The 22,467-nt window shown below is 36.4% G+C and overlaps 1 protein-coding gene across 1 annotated transcript in view; it reads left to right on the top strand.

Annotated features, from left to right (window-relative positions):
- The window catches only part of LOC128863453 (unextended protein), a 62,290-nt gene extending 45,307 nt beyond the window's left edge, over positions 1 to 16,983 (top strand). The window contains exons 2-10 of the mRNA XM_054102615.1: positions 3,730 to 4,096; positions 4,183 to 4,368; positions 8,702 to 8,917; positions 8,984 to 9,157; positions 9,232 to 9,877; positions 10,311 to 10,577; positions 10,655 to 10,881; positions 14,935 to 15,030; positions 15,103 to 16,983. Of these exons, the coding sequence (XP_053958590.1) occupies positions 3,730 to 4,096; positions 4,183 to 4,368; positions 8,702 to 8,917; positions 8,984 to 9,157; positions 9,232 to 9,877; positions 10,311 to 10,577; positions 10,655 to 10,881; positions 14,935 to 15,030; positions 15,103 to 15,309 (2,386 nt within the window). The 3' untranslated portion in view covers positions 15,310 to 16,983. The remainder of the gene's footprint in view (positions 1 to 3,729; positions 4,097 to 4,182; positions 4,369 to 8,701; positions 8,918 to 8,983; positions 9,158 to 9,231; positions 9,878 to 10,310; positions 10,578 to 10,654; positions 10,882 to 14,934; positions 15,031 to 15,102) is intronic.
- The last annotated feature ends 5,484 nt before the right edge of the window (positions 16,984 to 22,467 follow it).

Raw genomic sequence — 22,467 nt, 5'->3', positions numbered from 1 at the left:
AAAAAAAAAAAACATTGTTTTTTTTTAACCGCGTGTTGGTCGATGGCAGGCGAGATGCTGAGAAGCAATTTGAGGGCTACTTTAGTTGTTTCTTTCGTTGAGCTCGTGAGGCACCCAGGCCTTCATTTTTCGGTTCAATTCACGACTGGTTTGGCTCCTTCAAAAGGGATTTGAGACGATCTTCATCGAGTTCAGAAGGCCTTCCGCTGCGGGATGTGTCATCAACGTCAAAGTTGCCATTTTTGAACTTAGCAAACCATTTCCGTGCTGTAGACTCGCCTATGACATCTTCTCTATACACGTTGCAAATGTCCCGGGCTGCTTCGGCAACTTTTTGACCTCGGTGAAAAGCAAAGCAGAGCAGATGTCGAAAATGTTGATTTTTGCTTCCTGGGTATTCCGTTTCTAAGCCTCAAAACTAATAAAAAATTAAATAACTCAAAAATATAATTAACATAGTTTAGTAGAGCAGAAAGAGTTCTATCGAATGAATACTTGCACTTTGCCAAACAGCAAAATAAAAGAAAATATAAAAATGCTATGAACTCATTGTTTTCATCCAACCCAATATTTATCAAATTTTGAACGTATTAGAGCAAACTAGCATTGCATCCCAGTATTTCTTGTCCTTTTTTAAAGTTTCATTATTTTTCATTCACAATACATGTTAACTGTTATTTTTCGGCAATGTTGCCATCGAAAATTCTGATAAATTATGAAAACTAAGTCGAGTTGTCAATCCGTATTAGTTCGACTTAATTCTTGAGATTATTCCAAATATATAATTATAATACTCGTATTATACAAGGTGGCGCAAAATTAATCATTCTATCAGAAGATTTATAATTTTTGCAAATGGCATTTGTGAAATATAGAGCTGCAACATACAAACAGCTAAGCAATGGAACGCACGCATAAAGGTCAAAATGAAGATTTCCACCACTCAAAATCATTTTTTTTCATAAAAAATGTTTAATAAAAAAGTTATTCAAAAACAAAATTGAATGATACATTTTGCGCCAGCTTGTGTTAAAATACAGAAATTTAATGCTTGCCAGAAAGTTCTAAGGTCTTGTGTCGAAAGATCACAGACAAATATCGCACAGAATATCTGCAGAAATAAATGTAAGAAGTTAAGTGTATAAGTACTTATGTACAAGGAGGTTCGTGTAAAAGTGGTGTTTTGTTTTTAACCATATCTTATTTTGACCGTGACTACTCTTTCCCGCTGAAAATCTTGACATAAAGTTAGGTTAGGTTATAGTGGTAGTCGGTCTGTACGACCAACTCACTTAGACCTTACAGGTCCCTTCTGATACCATAGTGAGACATGGGAACCCTATTTATTTTTCTCTGTGAAACCATTTCGTGGCTCTTATGTAGCGCAGGATTGGTTCAATCCCCACGCCAGACAGTTCCGTAAGAGAATTGAAAAAGCATCTACTCCTGCTCTAATTTTAGCTAAGGCTGTTTCTTTCACTTCCTTATCTCTACAACTTCTATAATATTCATGTGAGAAAACTCCTAGCCTCAAGGAATGCCTGCCATATAGCCCATGACCGGTTATGCAAGCCACGAACTTTGAGATATCCTCTCTTCAAAGACTAAGCAGTTCGTTTGTCTCTTTCTTATTTATTTGCGGCCACAGTAGCCCAGCTGTTACGTGTGTGTCTCCATCTCTCCATTATCTCTTGGCTTCTTGGATAATGTTGCTTTTAATTATTAGTTTGCCCTCACTAAGCAGTTGAAGAGTAGTATCTTTACTGGCTAGGTCATCGGCTTTACATTTTCCATTCTTGACATAAAGTCAGTGTCATATCTTCGCGGATTGAAATGAATCGCTTTATTTTATTTTTTGCAAACTTATGTATTTCCAAAGTCAAAGAAGTCAAAATCGTCTTTTCTGACGAAGTGCATTTTTATATCGGCGGCTATGTTAACAAGCGAAACTGCTGCATCTAAGAGAGTGACAAGTTACCCGGTGTCATCATTGACCCATTTTTCTTTGTCTGGGAACGCCATTTCACGTCATGCCAAAATCATCTTTTGCGTATCAAGTTCGGTAATCGTGTTATCAGCTGTATTGGCGATATGAATTGGCCACTTCGGAGCTATGATTTGACTCAGTTATTCATAAAAGTATATATAGTAACTACTCGAAAAACAATTCACACTTGAGAAGGGTAGAAGACAATTGATGATTTTTGAGTTTAATGACCAATGTCTGATTTCGACGGTCTTAATGTTAAGATTTTAACAAGTTATGGGCCTTCGATATCATTGTAATGTCTAACTAAGCTTTAAGGAAGCAGAGAGAGGGGTAAATATCGGTCCCCGAAAAAAAAAATTTAAAATGTTAAAAAAAAAAAAATAAATAATTGGCGCGTACACTTCTGTTAGGTGTTTGGCCGAGCTCCTCCTCCTATTTGTGGTGTGCGTCTTGATGTTGTTCCACAAATGGAGGGACCTACAGTTTCAAGCCGACTCCGAACGGCAGATATTTTTATGAGGAGCTTTTTCATGGCAGAAATACACTCGGAGGTTTGCCATTGCCTGCCGAGGGGCGACCGCTATTAGAAAAATGTTTTTATTAATTTTGCCTTCACCGAGATTCGAACTAACGACCTCTCGGTGAATTCCGAATGGTAATCACGCACCAACCCATTCGGCTACGGCGGCCGCCAAATTTAAAATGTTATCGAGTTAAAATTTAGTTAGAAGATTTGTATCCTCAATGATTATATTTTTTTTCCATATTACAATGAATATTTCAAATTCCTATAGAAAAGGGTAAAGGGACCGCGAGAATTGCATTGAATAGGGTCCCCAATATGGTTAATCCGAAGATGTGGCACGTTGGCCTGTGATACGCTTGCATCGGTTATGACAATTATATCCTCTCTCTAATTTTCCCCCAGAAAAAAAGCTCCTCATAAAAAATATCTGCCGTTTGGAGTTATTCATAAAAGTATATATAGTAACTACTCGAAAAACAATTCACACTTGAGAAGGGTAGAAGACAATTGATGATTTTTGAGTTTAATGACCAATGTCTGATTTCGACGGTCTTAATGTTAAGATTTTAACAAGTTATGGGCCTTCGATATCATTGTAATGTCTAACTCAGCTTTAAGAAAGCAGAGAGAGGGGTAAATATCGGTCCCCGAAAAAAAAATTTAAAATGTTATCGAGTTAAAATTTAGTTAGAAGATTTGTATCCTCAATGATTATATTTTTTTTCCATATTACAATGAATATTTCAAATTCCTATAGAAAAGGGTAAAGGGACCGCGAGAATTGCATTGAATAGGGTCCCCAATATGGTTAATCCGAAGATGTGGCACGTTGGCCAGTGATACGCTTGCATCGGTTATGACAATTATATCCTCTCCCTAATTTTCCCCCAGAAAAAAAGCTCCTTATAAAAAATATCTGCCGTTTGGAGTCGGCTTAGAACTACAGGTCCATACATTTGTGGAGCAACATCCAGACACACGCCGCAAATAGGAGGAGGAGTTTGGCCAAACACCCAAAAAGGGTATATAAGCGCCAATTATTTCATATACCATATATGGTATATATAATTTCCCTCATTGAAGCCATGCAGTAGATAGTCATCAATTAGTGAAAAATCTAAACATAGCCTTAAGATATATATTTACATAAAACATATATTGTATTTGAAATGAATATTAACTTGCAAATATTTGCCTCTTATGGTCTTTACAGAAATCGTATTGTGCGCGATACCTCGGGTGATGATCTAAAAATTTTTGGTTTTCGTATAGAGTCCAGCAACAATGAAATAGAATATCATGAGGGTGGCGTGCCGAGCGTTCTTAAAGATAGTGAATTCACAATGCGAATTTTCGGTAAAGGCATTACCCCAGATACAGTTATAACATTTACTGCCATCTCTAATACGTTTGGTGGAAAATGTCAGATACCGGCGACATTGTTGTACAAACCCTTAGAAGGTTCAGCGACCAACGAAACTGCTGTCTATCGCTTGTCTCTCCCAAAACTGGATACGGCAATGACCAATGGCAGCGAAACATTTTACTTGTGTGCCAAAAATGATCCACAAATGGATGTGGTGAGTGTTTTATATTTTTTGCGTCATATTATGTTGGCATATTTAAAATGACGTATGTATGTATGTATGTATGTATGTATTTTTAGGGAACCGCTACGGATACGAAGCCAATGGTACATCAAGGGGAAAATGTTCATCTTCAGATGCGGACTTACGAAAATTTGCTACCGCTCTGGCTGTCAATTACTATCATCCTTGTTTGTTTGGGTTTCTCTTCATTGTTTTCAGGCCTTAACTTAGGTCTGATGTCACTTGATCGGACCGAATTAAAGGTAGGTACATAATGCACCAAATTATCCACGTCAGTGATTCGGAATAGTAGTGGAAAATATTTTTTCCTTTGATTGTTTAAAAAACTATTAATTAATTTTATTATTAAAGATGACTTAAAAAGATATACTCGTATTGTGCAGCCATGCAATTCGTAGATATTTTGAGAAGGTTGCATTTTTGATTGCATCCAGTGGTGTAAATACCGATTCTGCAAGAAGGTTACACTTGCCAGTTCGTCTACTTTTTCGTTTCTTTCACTGTTCCGGATTAAGGTAACGTTATGGTTTACACTGCCGCCGTAGCTGAATGGGTTGGTGCGTGACTACCATTCGGAATTCGGAGGAACGTAGGTCCGAATCTCGGTGAAACACCAAAATGAAGAAAACATTTTTTCTAATAGCGGTCGCTCCTCGGTAGGCAATGGCAAACCTCCGAGTGTGTATTTCTGCCATGAGCAGAAAAGCTCTTCATAAAGAAATATATATACCGTTCGGAGTCGGCTTAAAACTGTAGGTCCATTTGTTGAACAACATCAAGACGCACACTACAAATAGGAGGAGGAGCTCGGCCAAACACCCAAAAAGAGTATAAGCGCTCATTATATATCACTACATATTATAAAACAAAGTCGCTTTTTCTGTCCCTATGTCCCCGTATACGCTTAAATCTTTAAAACTACGCAACGGATTTTGATGCGGTTTTTTTTTAAAGATAGATTGATTGAAGAGGAAGGTTTATATCTATATAATGTGAAGAAATATATAAAGGGGGCGTGGCAATCGGTCAAAATGTGGCAAAAAAACATACATTTTTTGTTTTCACGGCCATAAATCATAAACGAATCAACCAATTAAAATGAAACTTTCTTAGAGTTTAACTTTGAAATATTTACTTTCGTTCTGCATCAAAAAAAAAAATTGATATATTTGTTATTTAACCAAAATTGTTTAAACAAAAGCAGCTCTTTTTCCAAAAAAAGCTGTTTGTGTGTTTGTTCGCTGTCACCCGAATGAAGCAACAGGCGTTAAGCGATAATCTCACCACACCTCATTAATGTTGAATTACATCGTATGGTGACGTATGTATGTATGTATTTACGAATCGCTCGCATTATTTCATTTCGGACGTATGTACATATGTATGTATGTATGTACTGAATTCCATGTAATTATATGTACATACAATTTTACAGCGAAATAAAACGCTATTTTCACGTTCTATATTAGTAAATCCCACATAATTAACACGTTCCCTGTCCGCTGAGCCACATATGGTTCAGGAAACGTGCGCCTGATAAGCACTGATACGTTCCTAAGCCATATGTGCGTCAGGGGGTATATAAACCACATGTGTTTCATGAACGTGCAGAAGCAAAAATGTCCCTCTACGCTCATGGACCATATGTGTTTCAGGTAGAAATACCCTACATCCGTTTTTTTAATTATTATCTATACTAATATTATCGTCTAGGGTCTCGAGATAGAGACCAAAACGTGGACCCTAGAATGTGTTTGTACAATATGGATATCAAATTGAAGCTGTTGGTGAATGCTTTAGTACAGAGTATTTTTCGTGCCGCTCCGTGACTGGGGTCTCGAGATATAGGTCAAAACGTGGACCCGGGTAACCTTTGGTTGTGTATGTACAATATGGGTATCAAATGGAAGCTGTTGGTGAATGCTTTAGTTCAGAGTATTTCCATCCGCTCCGTGACTAGGGTCTCGAGATAGAAACCAAAACGTGGACCCTAGAATGTGTTTGTACAATATGGATATCAAATGAAAGCTGTTGATAAGTGCTTTAATACGGGGTAATTTACATACCTATTGATGACTAGGCTCTGGAAATATATGCCAAAACGTGGACCCGCCGTGTCTTTGCACCGAATTAAACCAAACTTACACACATTGTTAAGGAGGTATTGAAAATGGTTTTCGTATAGTTTGGATACCTATTGGTAGATAGGGTCTCGAGATATAGGTCAAAACGTGGACAAATGGAAGCTGTTGGTGAATGCTTTAGTTCAGAGTATTTCCATCCGCTCCGTGACAAGGGTCTCGAGATAGAGACCAAAACGTGGACCCTAGAATGTGTTTGTACAATATGGATATCAAATGAAAGCTGTTGATAAGTGCTTTAATACGGGGTAATTTTCATACCTATTGATGACTAGGGTCTCGAAATATATGCCAAAACGTGGACCCGCCGTGTCTTTGAACCGAATTAAACCAAACTTACACACATTGTTAAGTAGGTATTGAAGATAATTTCCGTATAGTTTGAATACCTATTGGTAGATAGGGTCTCGAGATATAGGTCAAAACGTGGACTCGGGTAACCTTCGGACGTGTATGTACAATATGGGTATCAAATGGAAGCTGTTGGTGAATGCTTTATAACAGAGTATTTTTCATGCCGCTCCGTGACTGGGGTCTCGAGATATAGGCCAAAACGTGGACCCGGGTAACCTTTGGTTGTGTATGTACAATATGGGTATCAAATGAAAGCTGTTGATAAGTGCTTTAATACGGGGTAATTTTCATACCTATTGATGACTAGGGTCTCGAAATATATGCCAAAACGTGGACCCGCCGTGTCTTTGCACCGAATTAAACCAAACTTACACACATTGTTAAGTAAGTATTGAAAATGGGTTTCGTAAAGTTTGGTTGTAATTCGGAGCAGTGGCAACGGGTACAGCGTTCTTTTGAACCAGCCATAATGTCGCTTACTTTTTTAACGCTTGGGGCGGAACTGAACTGTCAAATTGACAGTGTGAGTTACAATGTGTCAATATTTCTTTCTGATTTGGATGCCATAAGGAAAAAACGTAAGTGCAACATGTAAAAATTGTTTGTGAATTTTTTTGGAGTGGATTTTGGAACAGTGAATAATTTCTTACGAAATTTGAGAATTTAATGTGAAATCCGAATGAAATTATGTGTTCGTGGAAAAAAAAATTTTTTTCGTTTTTTTTTTTTGAAAAATATAAATGGATAATGGTTAAAAAAGCTCCAATGCTTAATAAAACATATAAATTGAAACGAAAAATTCATGGATGATCAGGAAAAAAGACGATTGTTTATTCATATGCGATGATTTGAAATTTAAAAACAATCTTCTTTTTTCCTGATTTTCAATTTATATTTTATATTTACTCAAAAACAAATAGAAAAACAAAAAATATTGTTTATCCCAAAGCGCTTGAATAAAGAATAAAGAAATAAATAATATGAAAATCATATATTTTCTGTTCTAAACCATATCTATTCTATTTTAGTGTGCCCAGCGAAGGGGGCCGGGTTTGCTAGTATATATATACAATACAATTCTTACGCTCCAGGTGGTAGGGCTATTTCTGCTTTGTTCCACTAGTTTAGAAGTTGTTGTAGCCGAATCTAGTGCAGCTTGGCTAACCGAAAGAAATGCAATATTGCCCTTAAAAGAGAAGTCTGCGGTTTGTAGCCTACACATTTGCCCTATTGCAATTACTTCCGCCTGGAAGACCATGCAAGTATTAGGAAGGCGCATAGATTTTTCAATTTTCAATTGTCTAAAGTAAAAATATTTTAAAGGTGAGCTCTTTAACGGACCGTCCGGCTCTGAGTTAATTTGACAGAATCAGCTGATGGGCTGACGTCACTTGGTGTGTATTTACAAAAAAAAAACTGAGATTGTGTTGGTGATATACAAATCAACCAATGACACTGCGTTGCCGTCTGAACAACGACTGATTGGAAGAGTGTGTGAATATTCGTGAAATTATCGTGCGGATTTCTACTGGCAATAAGATTGTGTTAGTGATATAAAACAAATCAACACAACCTTCGCTCATATTGCTTCGTTGCTATGTGAGCAACGACTGATTGTACGAGTGTGTGAATATATGTGAAATGATCGGGCAGAATTCGGCTGCCGAATCGCCAAGTGACGTGGCAGCCAAAGTTCCCTCCACAATTTTCGTTTTCACCATAGCTAAAAGGCAAACCGGGTAATCTATCATGCTTGCCTGCTAAAACACCACAATCCATTGAGCCATCTGTATAGTCTGTAGTGTTTTTTTTAGTTTTAGTGGAAGTCTCTTACTCCATTCCCAAGAGATGAAATAAGCCGTATTTTGAATAAAAATACACAGTTAAACTTGAAAGAATTTAAATTGTTACATGTTTCATTTTAAAACAATATCTAGACGCGTCGTTTGAAATACCCTTTATGATGTATGAGTATTTTCCACAACGAAGTCATAAAGCGTGGGATGAAGATAAATCAATCAAGTTTTTTTTCTTTTCTTATTATATTTAAACATTTTTTTTTTTATTATATTTTTTACAGATCTTGTGTAATACCGGTTCGGCTCGCGAACGTCAATATGCCAGAGTTATTCAGCCAGTCCGCGAAAAAGGCAATTTCCTACTGTGTAGTATTCTCTTGGGAAATGTGTTGGTGAATTCCACATTCACTATTCTTTTGGATGGGCTAACATCTGGCTTATTTGCTGTTATTGTATCAACGCTTTCAATCGTTATATTTGGCGAAATTACACCACAGGTTAATCCTTATTGTGTTTTGTTTTAACGAATTTCGTAAAAAATGTGTATAATATTCTTGTTGCAGGCTGTTTGTTCTCGCCATGGTTTGGCGATCGGCGCAAAAACAATTGGCATTACGAAAGTGGTAATGGTACTCACATTCCCAATGTCATATCCAATTTCTAGAATGTTAGATTGTGCTTTGGGTGAAGAGATCGGTAATGTTTATAATCGCGAACGTCTTAAGGAATTGGTGAAGGTATGTAACGAGCGAATGACATTAAACGATTAAAGGAACTATGTATTAACTTTTCTGTATCTGTGTTTGTATAGGTCACAACCGGTGTTAATGACCTCGATAAAAATGAGGTCAATATTATTTCGGGTGCACTAGAGTTGCGGAAAAAGACTGTAGCCGATGTGATGACACACATTGATGATGCTTTCATGTTATCACTTGATGCTGTTCTAGACTTTTCAACCGTATCGGATATCATGAAGTCGGGTTATTCTCGTATACCTGTCTACGATGGCGATAAGAAAAATATCGTTACCTTGCTGTATATTAAGGATTTGGCATTTGTTGATACTGATGACAATACACCATTGCGCACGCTATGTGAATTCTATCAGAATCCTGTACATTTCGTTTTTGAGGATATGACACTTGATCTTATGTTTAACCAGTTCAAAGATGGTACTATCGGTCATATTGCATTTGTACATCGCGTTAACAATGAGGGTGATGGTGATCCGTTCTACGAAACAATCGGTCTAGTAACGCTTGAAGATGTTATCGAAGAATTAATTCAAGCTGAGATAGTTGATGAAACTGACGTGTACATCGACAATCGTACAAAGGTTCGACGAAACCGTAGCAAAAAGCAAGACTTTTCAGCATTCGCTGAGCGTCGTGAGAATCAAAAGATACGCATCTCGCCGCAACTCACCCTTGCTACGTTCCAGTACTTAAGTACATGTAAGTATACTAAAATAAATAGTTTTTCTTATTATACAGAGGATTGCCACAATTTTTGAGTTATTGTGTATATCTATGTCGAAAATATTTCAAACCGAAGTCAGCAAACTACCACGATTTTCAGTATTTTAGCATTATGAGGACTTCTATCTGTCTGATTTCCAATTTTATTAGGATCAAAATTTAGAGATTGGAAGGATTAAATTTATTTGTTAAGTTTATAATATAAAATAATTGATACTTCAGTAATATTTTCATACATATAATTGCAAAGAAAACATCCAGTCGAAGTTTAAATTTAAGTACAGATAAATATTAAATTTTTAAAAAAGTTTTGTGGAGGTTAATAATTTGGCCACGCTCCTATATTTTTGTTTATTCGAATTCAAAGATGCTCATTTATTAATACACATATAATTAATAATTTGTATAGCTGTCGATGCCTTTAAAAAGGAAATTGTTTCCGAAACAATCTTACGGCGCCTACTTAACCAAGATATTATCCACGCCATCAAGTGCAAGGGTAAAAGCAAGGATGATCCTCGTTTGTTTATTTATCAACAATCAAAGCCTGTGGATTTCTTCGTACTTATTTTAGAAGGTCGTGTAGAAGTGACCGTCGGTAAAGAGAACTTACTCTTCGAAAGTGGTGCATTTACTTATTTCGGTACCGCAGCATTACAACCAAATGTCGTTGTTGGTAAGTAACAAAAACTAACTTAGCTTTTAGATTTCATTCATAATTGTTTATTTATTCACATTTTTTTAATGCAAAAGATTCGCCCACTCAACAACTACGTGGTTCTATTCAGTCATTGAACATTGATGCGAAGATTCGTCAGACATTTATACCTGACTATTCGGTGCGTGCAGTCACTGATGTGGTTTACATCGCTATAAAACGTAGCCTTTACTTAACTGCCAAGAAAGCGACACTTTTGGAAAAGACCCGTAAGAGTGGCATTGAACTGAACAGTGAAATCACTGATGACGAAGTCGAAAGGGTAAGTTTAAATATTCATTTATAGTTCGAGAATTTCTTTATAAAATGTATATAAACGAGGATGCCTAGTAGTATGACTTATAAATATAATTTTTACATTAATGAAAATAATTTAATTAAGACAGTTTAAGTTTAGTCGTCGTTGGTTTTGGTAGGGGGAATACTTTCCGTTGCTGCCATAACGTTGGGACAATGAGTTGAGTGTGGTCACATGAATACGGGATTTAGTAAATTTTACGTAACTTTAGTTTGCTAGATACGAAAATATTAATATTTTTGTTAAACTTGCTCCAGTTGAAAGATGTAAATTCATTTATAGAGGAAAACGTTTATTTTAAAAATATCAAGCAAAGTGCAACAAATGTTGCAAAAGATAATAAAATTCATAATAAAAAGCAAAAAATTAGTAAAAATTAAGAACAACATTTTTGTATAAGATTTTCTGTAGCATATTTACGCTTGCAAGGTCCAGCAGTTGCCCCTTGGCAGGCAATGGCAAACATAAGAGTATATTTTTGCCATGAAAGAGCTTCTCATAAAAACCATTTGCTGTTCGAAGTCGGCTTAAAACTGTAGCTCCCTCCATTTGTGGAACAACATCCAGACGCGCGACACAAATAGGAGAAGGAGCTCGGCCAAGCACCTAACAGAAGTGTACGCGCCAATTATTTAAGTTTTTTTTAAAGGACCAGCAGTAGGCTAGCACCAGCTGGCGATCCCAACGTCCTTGATATCTTTTCTTCTCAATTTTGTCAAAAACTAATACGGTTTTTGAACACCTCCAAACTTACTCTTTATTATAAAGGGTTTTTCAATTGGCGCGGGTCGATTTCGGCGCCCTGTGGCAGCTATTCTGTTTTGGTGACATCTGTCAAATCTTTTGTTTATTATTCAGTTGTTTATGCCAAATCATCATGGCAAGTTACACGATTGAACAGCACGTTCAAATGATACAACTTTATTATCAAAATAAGTGTTCATTAACGCAAACGTTGCGCGCATTGCGCCCATTCTTCGGTAGACGTGGTGGCCCTTCCAATTTCTTATAGCCCCTATAGAACCATATGGACCTAAACGACATGTGGTTCCAGCAGGACGGCGCTGCGTGCCACACAGCAAACGCCATTTTATTCCTTTTCAACATCTACCCACCCTTATTGAAAAACCCTTTATTAAAATTGAATGGGCTACACACCTTAAAATTTTCTTAAGTTTCTGTCTAAAAAGTTAAAAATTTGTATGATAATTTTTTTTAATTTGTAAGGTTCTTGTGAATTTTGTACAAAGTTTGGAGCTTTGAGTTATATGGTTTTTGTTGTAGAATGCTCTCTAATTTTATAAAGCAAAGACATAAAAATTAAATACAAAAACAATTCTTAAAACTTAGTAATCCGCCGCAATTCTATTATTTTGAACTCGTACATACCAATAGAAATATGAACTCAGGTGTAAAATCTCGGATAACGATAAGTATTTGACTCGTTATATTTCGAAGAGGACACGTTAAAGAGGATAGTTTAGTAAAATCGTGTATTTTTTACAGAACTATTTGTCATGAGAACCAGAGTCCATTCAAAGAAAATAATTTATAAGCTGAGTAACTTGGGCCGCAAAAAGAGTTTTATTTGCTCTTTTTTGTTATCAAATCATGATCTAATGGATTATATACTATAGGGTGGGCCATATAAAATTTGCTTTTGGAATCGGCTATAAAAATTTTTTCAAACTTTTTTTTTATTTTGAAGATTGAATGAATGAATGAAAAATAATATCGTTCAAATGACTGCCACGACTGGCTTTACAGTAGGCCATTCGATCAACCCAATTTTTAAGCACATTTTCGATTGTTTGGGCTCCAATTTCATGAATGGCAACTTCGATTTCGTGTTTTAAAGCATCAATCGTCTCTGGATGGTTCGCATAGCATTTGTCCTTAACGGCTCCCCACAAAAAGTAGTCCAACGGGCTTAAATCACAATTCCGAGGAATTTCGGCTGATTATTCGGTTTTCAAAAACGGTAGCCAAAAGTTCGAGTGTAACTTTGGCAGTGTGATAAGTTGCACCGTCGTGTTGAAACCAAATGTCGTCCATGTCATCCTCTTCAATTTTTGGAAACAAAAACTCGTTGAGCATGTCACGGTAACGCTCGCCATTTACTGTAACCGCGGCTCCTCGCTCATTTTCGAAAAAAAAAATGGCCCGATGATGCCGCCAGACCAAAAACCGCACCAAACAGTGACTCGTTGTGGATGCATTTGCTTCTCTACAGTAACGTGTAGATTTTCTGAGCCCCAAATCCGACAATTTTGCTTATTGACGTAGCCACCGATGTGAAAATAAGCTTCATCAGAAAAGAAGAAGAGAACTCACAGTGAGTGGTGAGTGGTAGGTTTTCAATATTTCCCAATTTTTTCAAGCGTATAGCGTCCCATTTCGTAAATGTCAAACCTTTAAGTAAATTATGAACACATTTGACATGTCATTTGTGTTACCATTCTCAAAAAAATAGGTGGTTCAAAAAGCAAACGCTATATGGCCCACCCTGTAGGTTGTTCCATAAGTATTGCGGTTCAATAAGAGAGGGCGCCTAAATTTTCTTGTATGTTGGCACAATCTTCAAATGAACGTATGCGAAGGTTCATTTTAATCTGTCTATTCAGTCTTTGTTTACAAGCCATTTAGTATCGGTCTGTCAGAGTTGGGAAAAAATGAAATATCGTGCAGTTATATATTTTTTTGAAGGTTTTAAAGCTAACGAAATATACGAACGAATGTTGAAAGTGTATAAGGACTTTTCGCCATTAATTAGTGCAGTAGAAAGATGGATGCTGAATTTAAACGTAGTCGTACAAACCTTGAAGGCGATCCACGTCAAGCACGCCCAACCAGAGCAGACAGCAACAACACCAGAAATGGTTGAATAAATACAGAATGTCGTATTGGAAAATCGTTGAGTGACTGAAAAAGATGTAGTAGAAGCCCTAGGTATCTCATTGGGCAGTGTAAGCAATATTTTGATTGAAGTATTGGGTTTCAGAAAGCTGTGTGCACAATGGGTGCCGCATTCATTCGCTAACAATGGAACAGAAATGCATTCGAAAGCTACTTTCTCAGCAACGTTAAGACTGTTTTCAAAAGGATAAAGCGGATTTTGTACATCGATTCATCATTAAGAATGGGGCTTGGGTCCATCACCACGATCCTAAATTAAAACAAGTGACTAAAGAGTGGTATGAGTAGCTGTCCAGAAATCAGCCAAGAAGGTGTTAGCATCAGTTTTTTTGAGATGCGAAAGGAATTTTGTTTGTGGATTACTTGCAAACTGATAAAAGAATAAATTCTGAATACTATTGTAACCTTTTAGACCAGCTGAAGGAAAAAAATCGTGAAAAAAATCTCATTTTACTAAAGAAAAAATAGCATTTTGACAATGACTAAAGTCCATGAATTAAAGTTCGAAAAGTTTGAGCATCGACCATATTCACCAGATTTGACCCTTAGCGACGCCTATCTGTTTCCAGATCTAAAAAAAATTAATGTAAGGAAAGCGTTTTTCATCAAATGATGAGGTCATAACAGCCGTGGAAGCGTATTTTGCAGCCCTTCCAGATTCTGACTTCAGGGGTAGAATTCATAAATTGGTGGAATCTCGTCTAACAATAAGTCTATTGATGTTCAGGGAGACTATATTGAATAATAAAGTGTATGTCAAACCAAAAAATTGTGTTTTTGTTATCGAACCGCAAAACTTATTGAACAACCTAGTATTATGACAATTTGGCATATTCACTTACCCATTTACCCGAAATTTCTACTATTTTCAAATACTATCCTGGTATGATTTTTTTGCTTGTTAAAATGGCAAACTATTCAAATACATCCGTTTACTTGGACGCAGATATCCCTTTTTTCTCATATCAACCGAGGAAAGCAATTAAATATTTAGAACTTTTTCAAATTTTTAAATAATGCATCAGCTAAATTAATTAACTTGTTAATTTGCTTGGATCCTTTTAACTTGCTTTCTACTTTTTTTCTCTTTTTGTATTGTAGTTATTGCATTCGGTGACCGAAGATGAAATAAGAACGCGCCACAATCATAAGACATCAGGAGTAACCGGTAGCAACACGGCCTCACCATCATTAAATGTTAGTATTGCAGTGTTTGCGTATATCTTGTATATTATATTTTAAAAACACCTAAAATTTATTCATCGACAGGACGTATCCTTACAGAGTCATAGTAATGCACCGCCGCCGCACAATTTGCATAGCAGTAGTAGTGGTGAAGTCTTGGATGTGGGCTCTTTGAGTAGCCAAGTTACATCGGATCCAGTAAATGATCACTCAGATCACAATGGCGAGCGGGAGAATGTTGCTACTACACCACTTTTGCCTAAGCCTAGCGATATCGCTAACAACAAATAACAACAAGCCTAACAACCAACGCTGTTAACTCAAAAGTGTACATACGCATAAGAGTAGAGAAGTAGCAAGACATTGATGCTTGTTGGTTTGTCTGTTTTCTTTTTTGGTTCTAGATATCACAGCGTTTTAAAAATCCTCATGCACGCTCCATTTACCACCGTCAACGTTTTTACGACCATCGACATAAAGCGTAACATACACCAGCATACATATATAAGTGCGGATTTCAGTGTCACCTCTTCCAATATATCGTACATACCAATACAAATATGTACTTAATTACAATACGACTAATACCTGCGCATGTTAATGTAACACTTTACCAGTATCGTTGTCAACTACCGCAAGATAATTACCCTTTCACTTGTTATACTTATCCTTTTACTATGCAGCGTAACTTTTGTAACTCTATAAAATGTTCAGATTTATTTAGATTTCTCTGAACACGCCGTCATGCTCTAGTTTTCGTTCTTTAAAATTAGCTTAAGCGTAAAATCTAATGATAATCAAGATGAATCAATTAATTAAAAATAATAATGCGAAAAAATTTCGAGAGATACACAAGGAATATATTACGTGCATACATATTTTTTCAACTAAACCTAATGGAGCATGTAAAAGAGAATATTTTTTTAAAACAAGATGTATGTAGAAGACAAAACAATAAGTAAAAAAACAATAACTATGACAAATGCATTTTCAGAAAGTGCTGATAACATAAAGAAAATTTAATTTTACACTCTTACGATTGCATCGAGAAATTGTGCTTTTGACTAAACTTCCAACGACATTTTGGCATAGCGCAGGCTCAATTTCACAAGTGACATGTTGGACATCGCTTCTGAGCTCGGAATATTTCCTCCCCAGCAACTCTAATAGAAAAAATCCAACGGCGTTAAATCGAATGTTACTGGTAGCCAATTTACATTGTCGTGACGTAGGATAGCGACATTTTCAAACCGTCTCCACAAAACTCTCATCTTTGCAGTAGTAGATTTTCACACATTCTTTGTGATGTGCCTCAGTATAATTTTCCATAATTAAGCCGCCTCTATATTCAATCATAATATTTCTGTCCATAGTTAAATGCGGTCACCAATATTAGCGTACTTATATTAGTTTTAATAGCGTGTCAATCGATTCTAAAAACGTCATACTTTTTTCTGCTTTTTCTGTTTAAAGTGTTACAATAAAAAAAAAAAACAAAGTTAGTTAAGCGGTCAGCAAAAGTCATAATCTTATACATGTGAATTATCTCTTAAGTGCGTCTTTTAAAACATTTAATGTTGATACGAGTGACAACACAATAATATATTATACATACATAAGCTTACATACATATACGTTTATAGACATGTATCTCATTGACGTTATATCTGGAAATGCCTTTGTCATAGATTAAATCAGTAATACGATCGTAAACGAAGGACCAGTTAGGAAATATGCCTATCAAGTTAAACCAAAAAAATAACAATTTTAATGAAAAAAAACTGACTTCTGGTCGGTCAAAAAACGTATGTATGTAATAATGTTTGAAAATTATACCTCAGTACGTACATTGTGACGTACGTCAAATAATACCTAATGTACTTAAGAGCGATGTGAAACAAAAGCAAATACAAAAAAAAAAAAAAACAAAAAAAAGAACAATTGTGGTAGTATTGTATGTATCCCCCCTCCTCACGTCTAATTAAAAAAATTATAACTTACGCACTATTGCAGAAAAACTATTTTTTGCTATTATCGGCCTCGTGTTATTGTCGATGTTGAAGGTTTGTTATTGACCAACAAACAACGTCGATGTTATACATACATACATACATACATGCATGCATGCAGACATAAAAGTTTTGTCAATGCCACATATGCTGTTTTATATATTAACTTAAGAGATTTGTTACTGGCGTTTATCTACTATATATATATATATATACAAATATGTATTTAAGAACAAAGAGCGCTTTTATTTAATTTAGTTTATATTATGTTTGTACGGAAGTTAAAAACTTCCTTACTTGTTGTCCATTTAATTATGTTAAAATTCAAATTATACTGAAAGTAAATCTATTATTGCAAGAAATTAACAATTTTACGTAAACTTTCACGAATTTAAGTCATTCAACGTAAAATATATAATATATTTGCTAAAAAGAGTTGCAACCCCTTCAAGCGCTTCCTTAACTTCTCGTTTTAAAAACTTGCATACATACTATCGATTTAAAAAAGAAATGAATAAAATTAATTATTCTGAAGTGTAAACGATTCGTTTTTTTTTTGTTTTTTTATTTTTTAGCCCTGTATCACTAAGAATTCGTCTATGGGGTTAGGGGTAGTCAGAGTTTTCAAAAAATAGGATTTTTTTTGCATTTTCTTAAAGTATAATATCTTAAAAATATTGTGTGAAAACTTTAAGTCAATCCGACAAATACTTTTCCAGTTATTCAACAATTAATGGATGCTGCACGTATGAAAGTGGCAGATAAGCGCGTTAACGATAACACTCGAGAAGGTTGAATGCTACGTAGGCAAAAGCAAATCGATATTTTGGAAGCTGCTATGACGGCCAAAGAAGGGGCTGGATCTTTATTCGCTGCCCTATGTCTATGTCTATGCCCAAAAAGGGTGTACGCGCCAATTATATATATATATATGTCTATGTCGTCCTAAAGTTCATACAGCCCATCGTTCCATCACCTGCGATATTCGCCGTTGCCAACGTGCAAAGGTCCAAAAATCTTGCGCAGAATCTTTCTCTCAAAAACTCCAAGCGTCGCTTCATTGGATGTTGTTATCGTCCACGCTTCTGCGCCATATAATAGGACGGCATCATTCTCGAGCCTTATAAAGTGTTAGTTGCCACTCAACTGCTTACTTGGTCCAAAGTAACTTGTTGGCAAGAGAGATTCTACGTTTCAAGGCTGACATTATTATCGGTGTTAATGTTGGTTCCTAAATAAACGAAGTCTTTTACAACCTCAAAATCATCACTGTCAACGGAGATGTGGGTGCCAATACGCGAGTGCGCCGACTGTTTGTTTCATGACAGGAGGTACTTCCTTTGATCCTAGTTCACCATCACACCCATTCGCTTAGCTTGTTTGTTCAATCAATATCATCGGCATACGCCAACAATTGTACGCTGTTATAAAAAAATGTGCCTGAGCGGTTAAGTTCTGCGACTCGCACGATCTTCTCTTTTTCTTAATTTACACTCATTTAAATTAAAAAAAAAGGAAATATAAAAATATACTAGTTTTTAATTTGTAGTCTATGAGACAAATGATTAGTGACAGAGTAACACTGATTTAAGTTTAGTGATCTAGGGTAGGTCGAAAGTTTACTTGATCAGATGAAAGGGAAGAACCATATGCTCAAGTAAATAATCTGATCTATTCAAAAGCCACCGTAGACGATGGTGAAAATAGTGTATCGTAATGTGGTTGTTGTGGCAGTTAATCAAGCCCGGTGCGGATAGTCACAGATCTGCATTGTCATCTCATCAAACAGTGGGTCCAAAAAACATTATTTTTCTATATTCTGTATAGGTAGGAGTTTAACCTATTTCAATATCCTGAACGCAATTGTACCAAGATGACGCGGATCTCACGAGGCAGCCGGAGCTTTTCGTCTGCGATGGGTGGTGGTTGGACTCCGATAAGGCATGCAAGTTAGGCCGCTGAAATTGTGAATGTTGTGATGATGTTATAATATTATGATGCCAATACTGTAACAGCTAATTAGTGCAATTTTAGTTTCGTCGATTCCCTTCAGTAATTTTTGATGTTAAAGATGCACCTCACACAGGCGGGTCCGTTGTCGAAAATGCCGATAAAATCACAGAAATAATCGAAGTTGTCCGGTATGTTAGTAGTCGTAGCATCGCACAGGAGCTAAAGATCGATCATAAAACAGTTTAAACCATTCGCGCAAAAATTTTAAGCAAACATAATGGATTTCTTTTTCCTCAAACAAATATTGAATATTAACAGAAATCTGACACAAAATCCTTACATCTCTGTTATTCGAAAATGCAATGTCAGGCATGAAACAAATCAACGTAGGAGTCAGTGTAGACCAATTAACAGACTCAATAGTCCCGTCTTCAACCTTTTAAGAAGAATAAATTTAAAAAATTATAAGAGGTGACAATAAGAACCTCTTCCTCGAAGACGGGAAAACTCAAAATACACCATTCAATCATTAACGGGCAAGTATAAAGTATATATACATATATAGGTGGCACTTACACCTGTTTTTTGGCTGTTTGACCGAGCTCCTCACCAATTTGTGGTGTGCGTCTTCATATACTTTCACAAATGGTGGGTCCTACAACTAGCTTGCTATGAGGAGCTTTTCACGGCAGAAATACGCTCAGGGTTTGGTCCATTGCCTGACTATGGGCGGACGTGTTAGAAAAAACGTTTTCTATCATTCCGGTCATTACGAAATAATAGTCGCGCAACAACCCTTTTGTCTACGCCAGTGCCAAGTCGTAGTAGTCTGGTCAAATACTTATTTTTTATAGATATTTTTTTTAAGGAATTTTTTTTTGTTAAGAAAATAAAATGCGATCGTTTTGATTTTGTAGCATGTTATTACTGACATCAAGTAGTATACAAAAGCAATTTTTTTTGACATATTTTTTTGTAGTAGTGTGGCATTAAAGTAAGCGTCTTAAAAAAGATAGATGGCTTGTCAACAGGATTTTGGCTCTTCAGGGCATCTGAAACGAAAAAATTTAACTGATTATTATTCTTTAGGCTTATCATTCTGTCAGGCGTCACAATGGGAAATTTGTTTTGAAAAATAACAAAATGGCGGACTTTTGAAAAAAAGGTATATTTTTCGGGTGGAAATCAGACTGTAGTACGGAAAGTTACGACTGAAAAGAAACGAAAGTAGCACCTGCCAGAATGACAAGTAAACAGCATAATAATCAGTTAAATTTTTTCGTTTCAGATGTCCTGAAGAGCCAAAATCCTGTTGACAAGCCACTTATCTTTTGTGACCACCTTTTGCCTGGACTATGGCCTTGAGACGGTCGAAAAACGAATCGCAAAAGCTGCCCGAATGTGAGTTGCAGGTATTTTGACCCACTCGCGGACAATGGCTTTTTTCAGCGCCTCGAGACTGGTGAATCTTTCAGTTCGTATCGTGCTCTCCAAAATGGCCCAAAGAGAATAATTCATCGAGCTTTGTCAGATGGTGCCGAGTCCTGTTGAAACGTCCACGGTCTGCCACTGAAATGTTTGTCTGCTCACGGCTTCAAACCAACAAGAAAACTTTCCCGATAATATTTCGCATTTACCTTGACGCCAAGCTCGATGAAAACGATTGGTGAGCGCCCATCTGCGGTTACAGCGGCTCAAATCATTATCTGTGGCGGGTGCCGCCTCCTGGTGGCCAATCGATGACTCAAATTTTCGTATGAACGGTCGGTCAAATGAACCGTATCGTTTTGCGAGTTTACGAATTACTCAATTTGAAAATTTTTTTCGTCAGAAAACACAATGTTCGGAAATTGACCGCTTTCGGCCAAGCGAAGCAACTCCTTCGCTCTCTCAAGTCTGACTTGTTGCTACTTTGGCGTGAGATCATGCGCCTTTTGGATCTTGTAAGGTTTGACTTTGAGATCAATTTTCGGTATGCGGCGGACGCTACGGTCAGATATTTTTAGTTTTTTTGCCATTTGATTGGCACTTCGAAGGGCATTTCGCTCAAGTTGCTTCTTCGCGTATTTTCGCGATCAGTATCATTGTAACGTCTCATTTTGCGATAATCAAAAACTTTATTTACTTTAAGGTGCTCGAGCTCACGAACAATCGCTGGTTGTGATTTTCCATCCAAATATAATGCAATAAAACCTTTACGTTTGAAATCCATTACTGATTTTCTTTTTTCGCGTTTACCGGGCATCAACTTGGCACAGGAACATAGAGGAATTTGAAATTGCTGATGAGCTTGCCAGGAAGGGTACTGAATTGGCCTCACAGACCTCCTACAGGGGCACTGTACAAATTATTTTTCAACAAAGCGCAGAAAAGATGGAGCTCCATTTCTTCATGTGCTATTTCGAAAACCCTTTGGCCCCAGTACAATATACGAAGGACTTTGGACTCCTCGCCATTCAATTTTCAAACTCGTAGCTGTGTTTACCGGTCACTAGACGATCGGCACACACGCGGAAAAGCTAGAGTTACTATTTAACCCCCATTGATGTGGGGGCCTTTAACAGAAGGAGATTGTTGAGCACACTCTGTAAATGTCCGGGTTTGGCAGCTATACGACGAAGATCACTGGGTGCTCCTTTCTTCGAAAGTCTGGGGCAGTGCGCCAACCTAAATCGCATCAATCTGCTCCTTTATATCAGCAGCTCTGGCTGGCTATTATACATATCTGCCTGTTGGAGGTCTCATAATGGTATCAAAACGGTGCTTCAGTGCTACTTGAGGAGTGCCAGACTGGCACTTCAACCATTTCCCCTACCTACCCCCAACAACAATTGAAATACTGGTAGAAAAAGTGGAAAATTCAAAACGGCTGTCCATTCCATAGTGTGCCCTCCAGGCACAAAATATTACATAAAATATTTTTTAGAATGCATTGCAAAGCACAAAATATGCATGCAATCGCCATATTCTGTTTAGCATTCGTGTTCTAAGTCATAAGTCGTTAAGTAAAGTCTTTACATTTATTAAACACAAATTTGTAAGAACATCTACAAAATCTTATTTGTTATTTTTGAGTAGATAAAAATAAAATGTTCTTATCACTTATACAAAAACCTTGTTAACAAACTTTGATTAGCCTGGTTAAGAATTCATATAAATGATTTGTTAATAAGTAAAAGTAATTAATGAATGATCGCATTGTGATTGCGGAAAATATTTTTTGATAATAAACGAGCATAGAAATATAAAAATATTGTTGCAATAAAATGTAATTTAATGGCGTTAATAGGTTTTGAATTGACTACATATTTAATTTCCAGATAAATTCATGCCGACATCGATATTTGTTATTATATTATTATTATTATTTTTTTTAAATACTTATTTCGCTACTAGAACTAGTGTTCGAAATAATAGCAGTGATATATGAAAAATAAAAAATAAAACTTTGATATTGTCTTAAATGCATATAAAGACTGACATTTTA

This window comes from Anastrepha ludens, chromosome 5 (genome assembly GCF_028408465.1).
Source record: "Anastrepha ludens isolate Willacy chromosome 5, idAnaLude1.1, whole genome shotgun sequence".
Lineage (NCBI taxonomy): Eukaryota > Metazoa > Arthropoda > Insecta > Diptera > Tephritidae > Anastrepha > Anastrepha ludens.
This window is presented reverse-complemented; position numbering and strand designations above follow the sequence as displayed.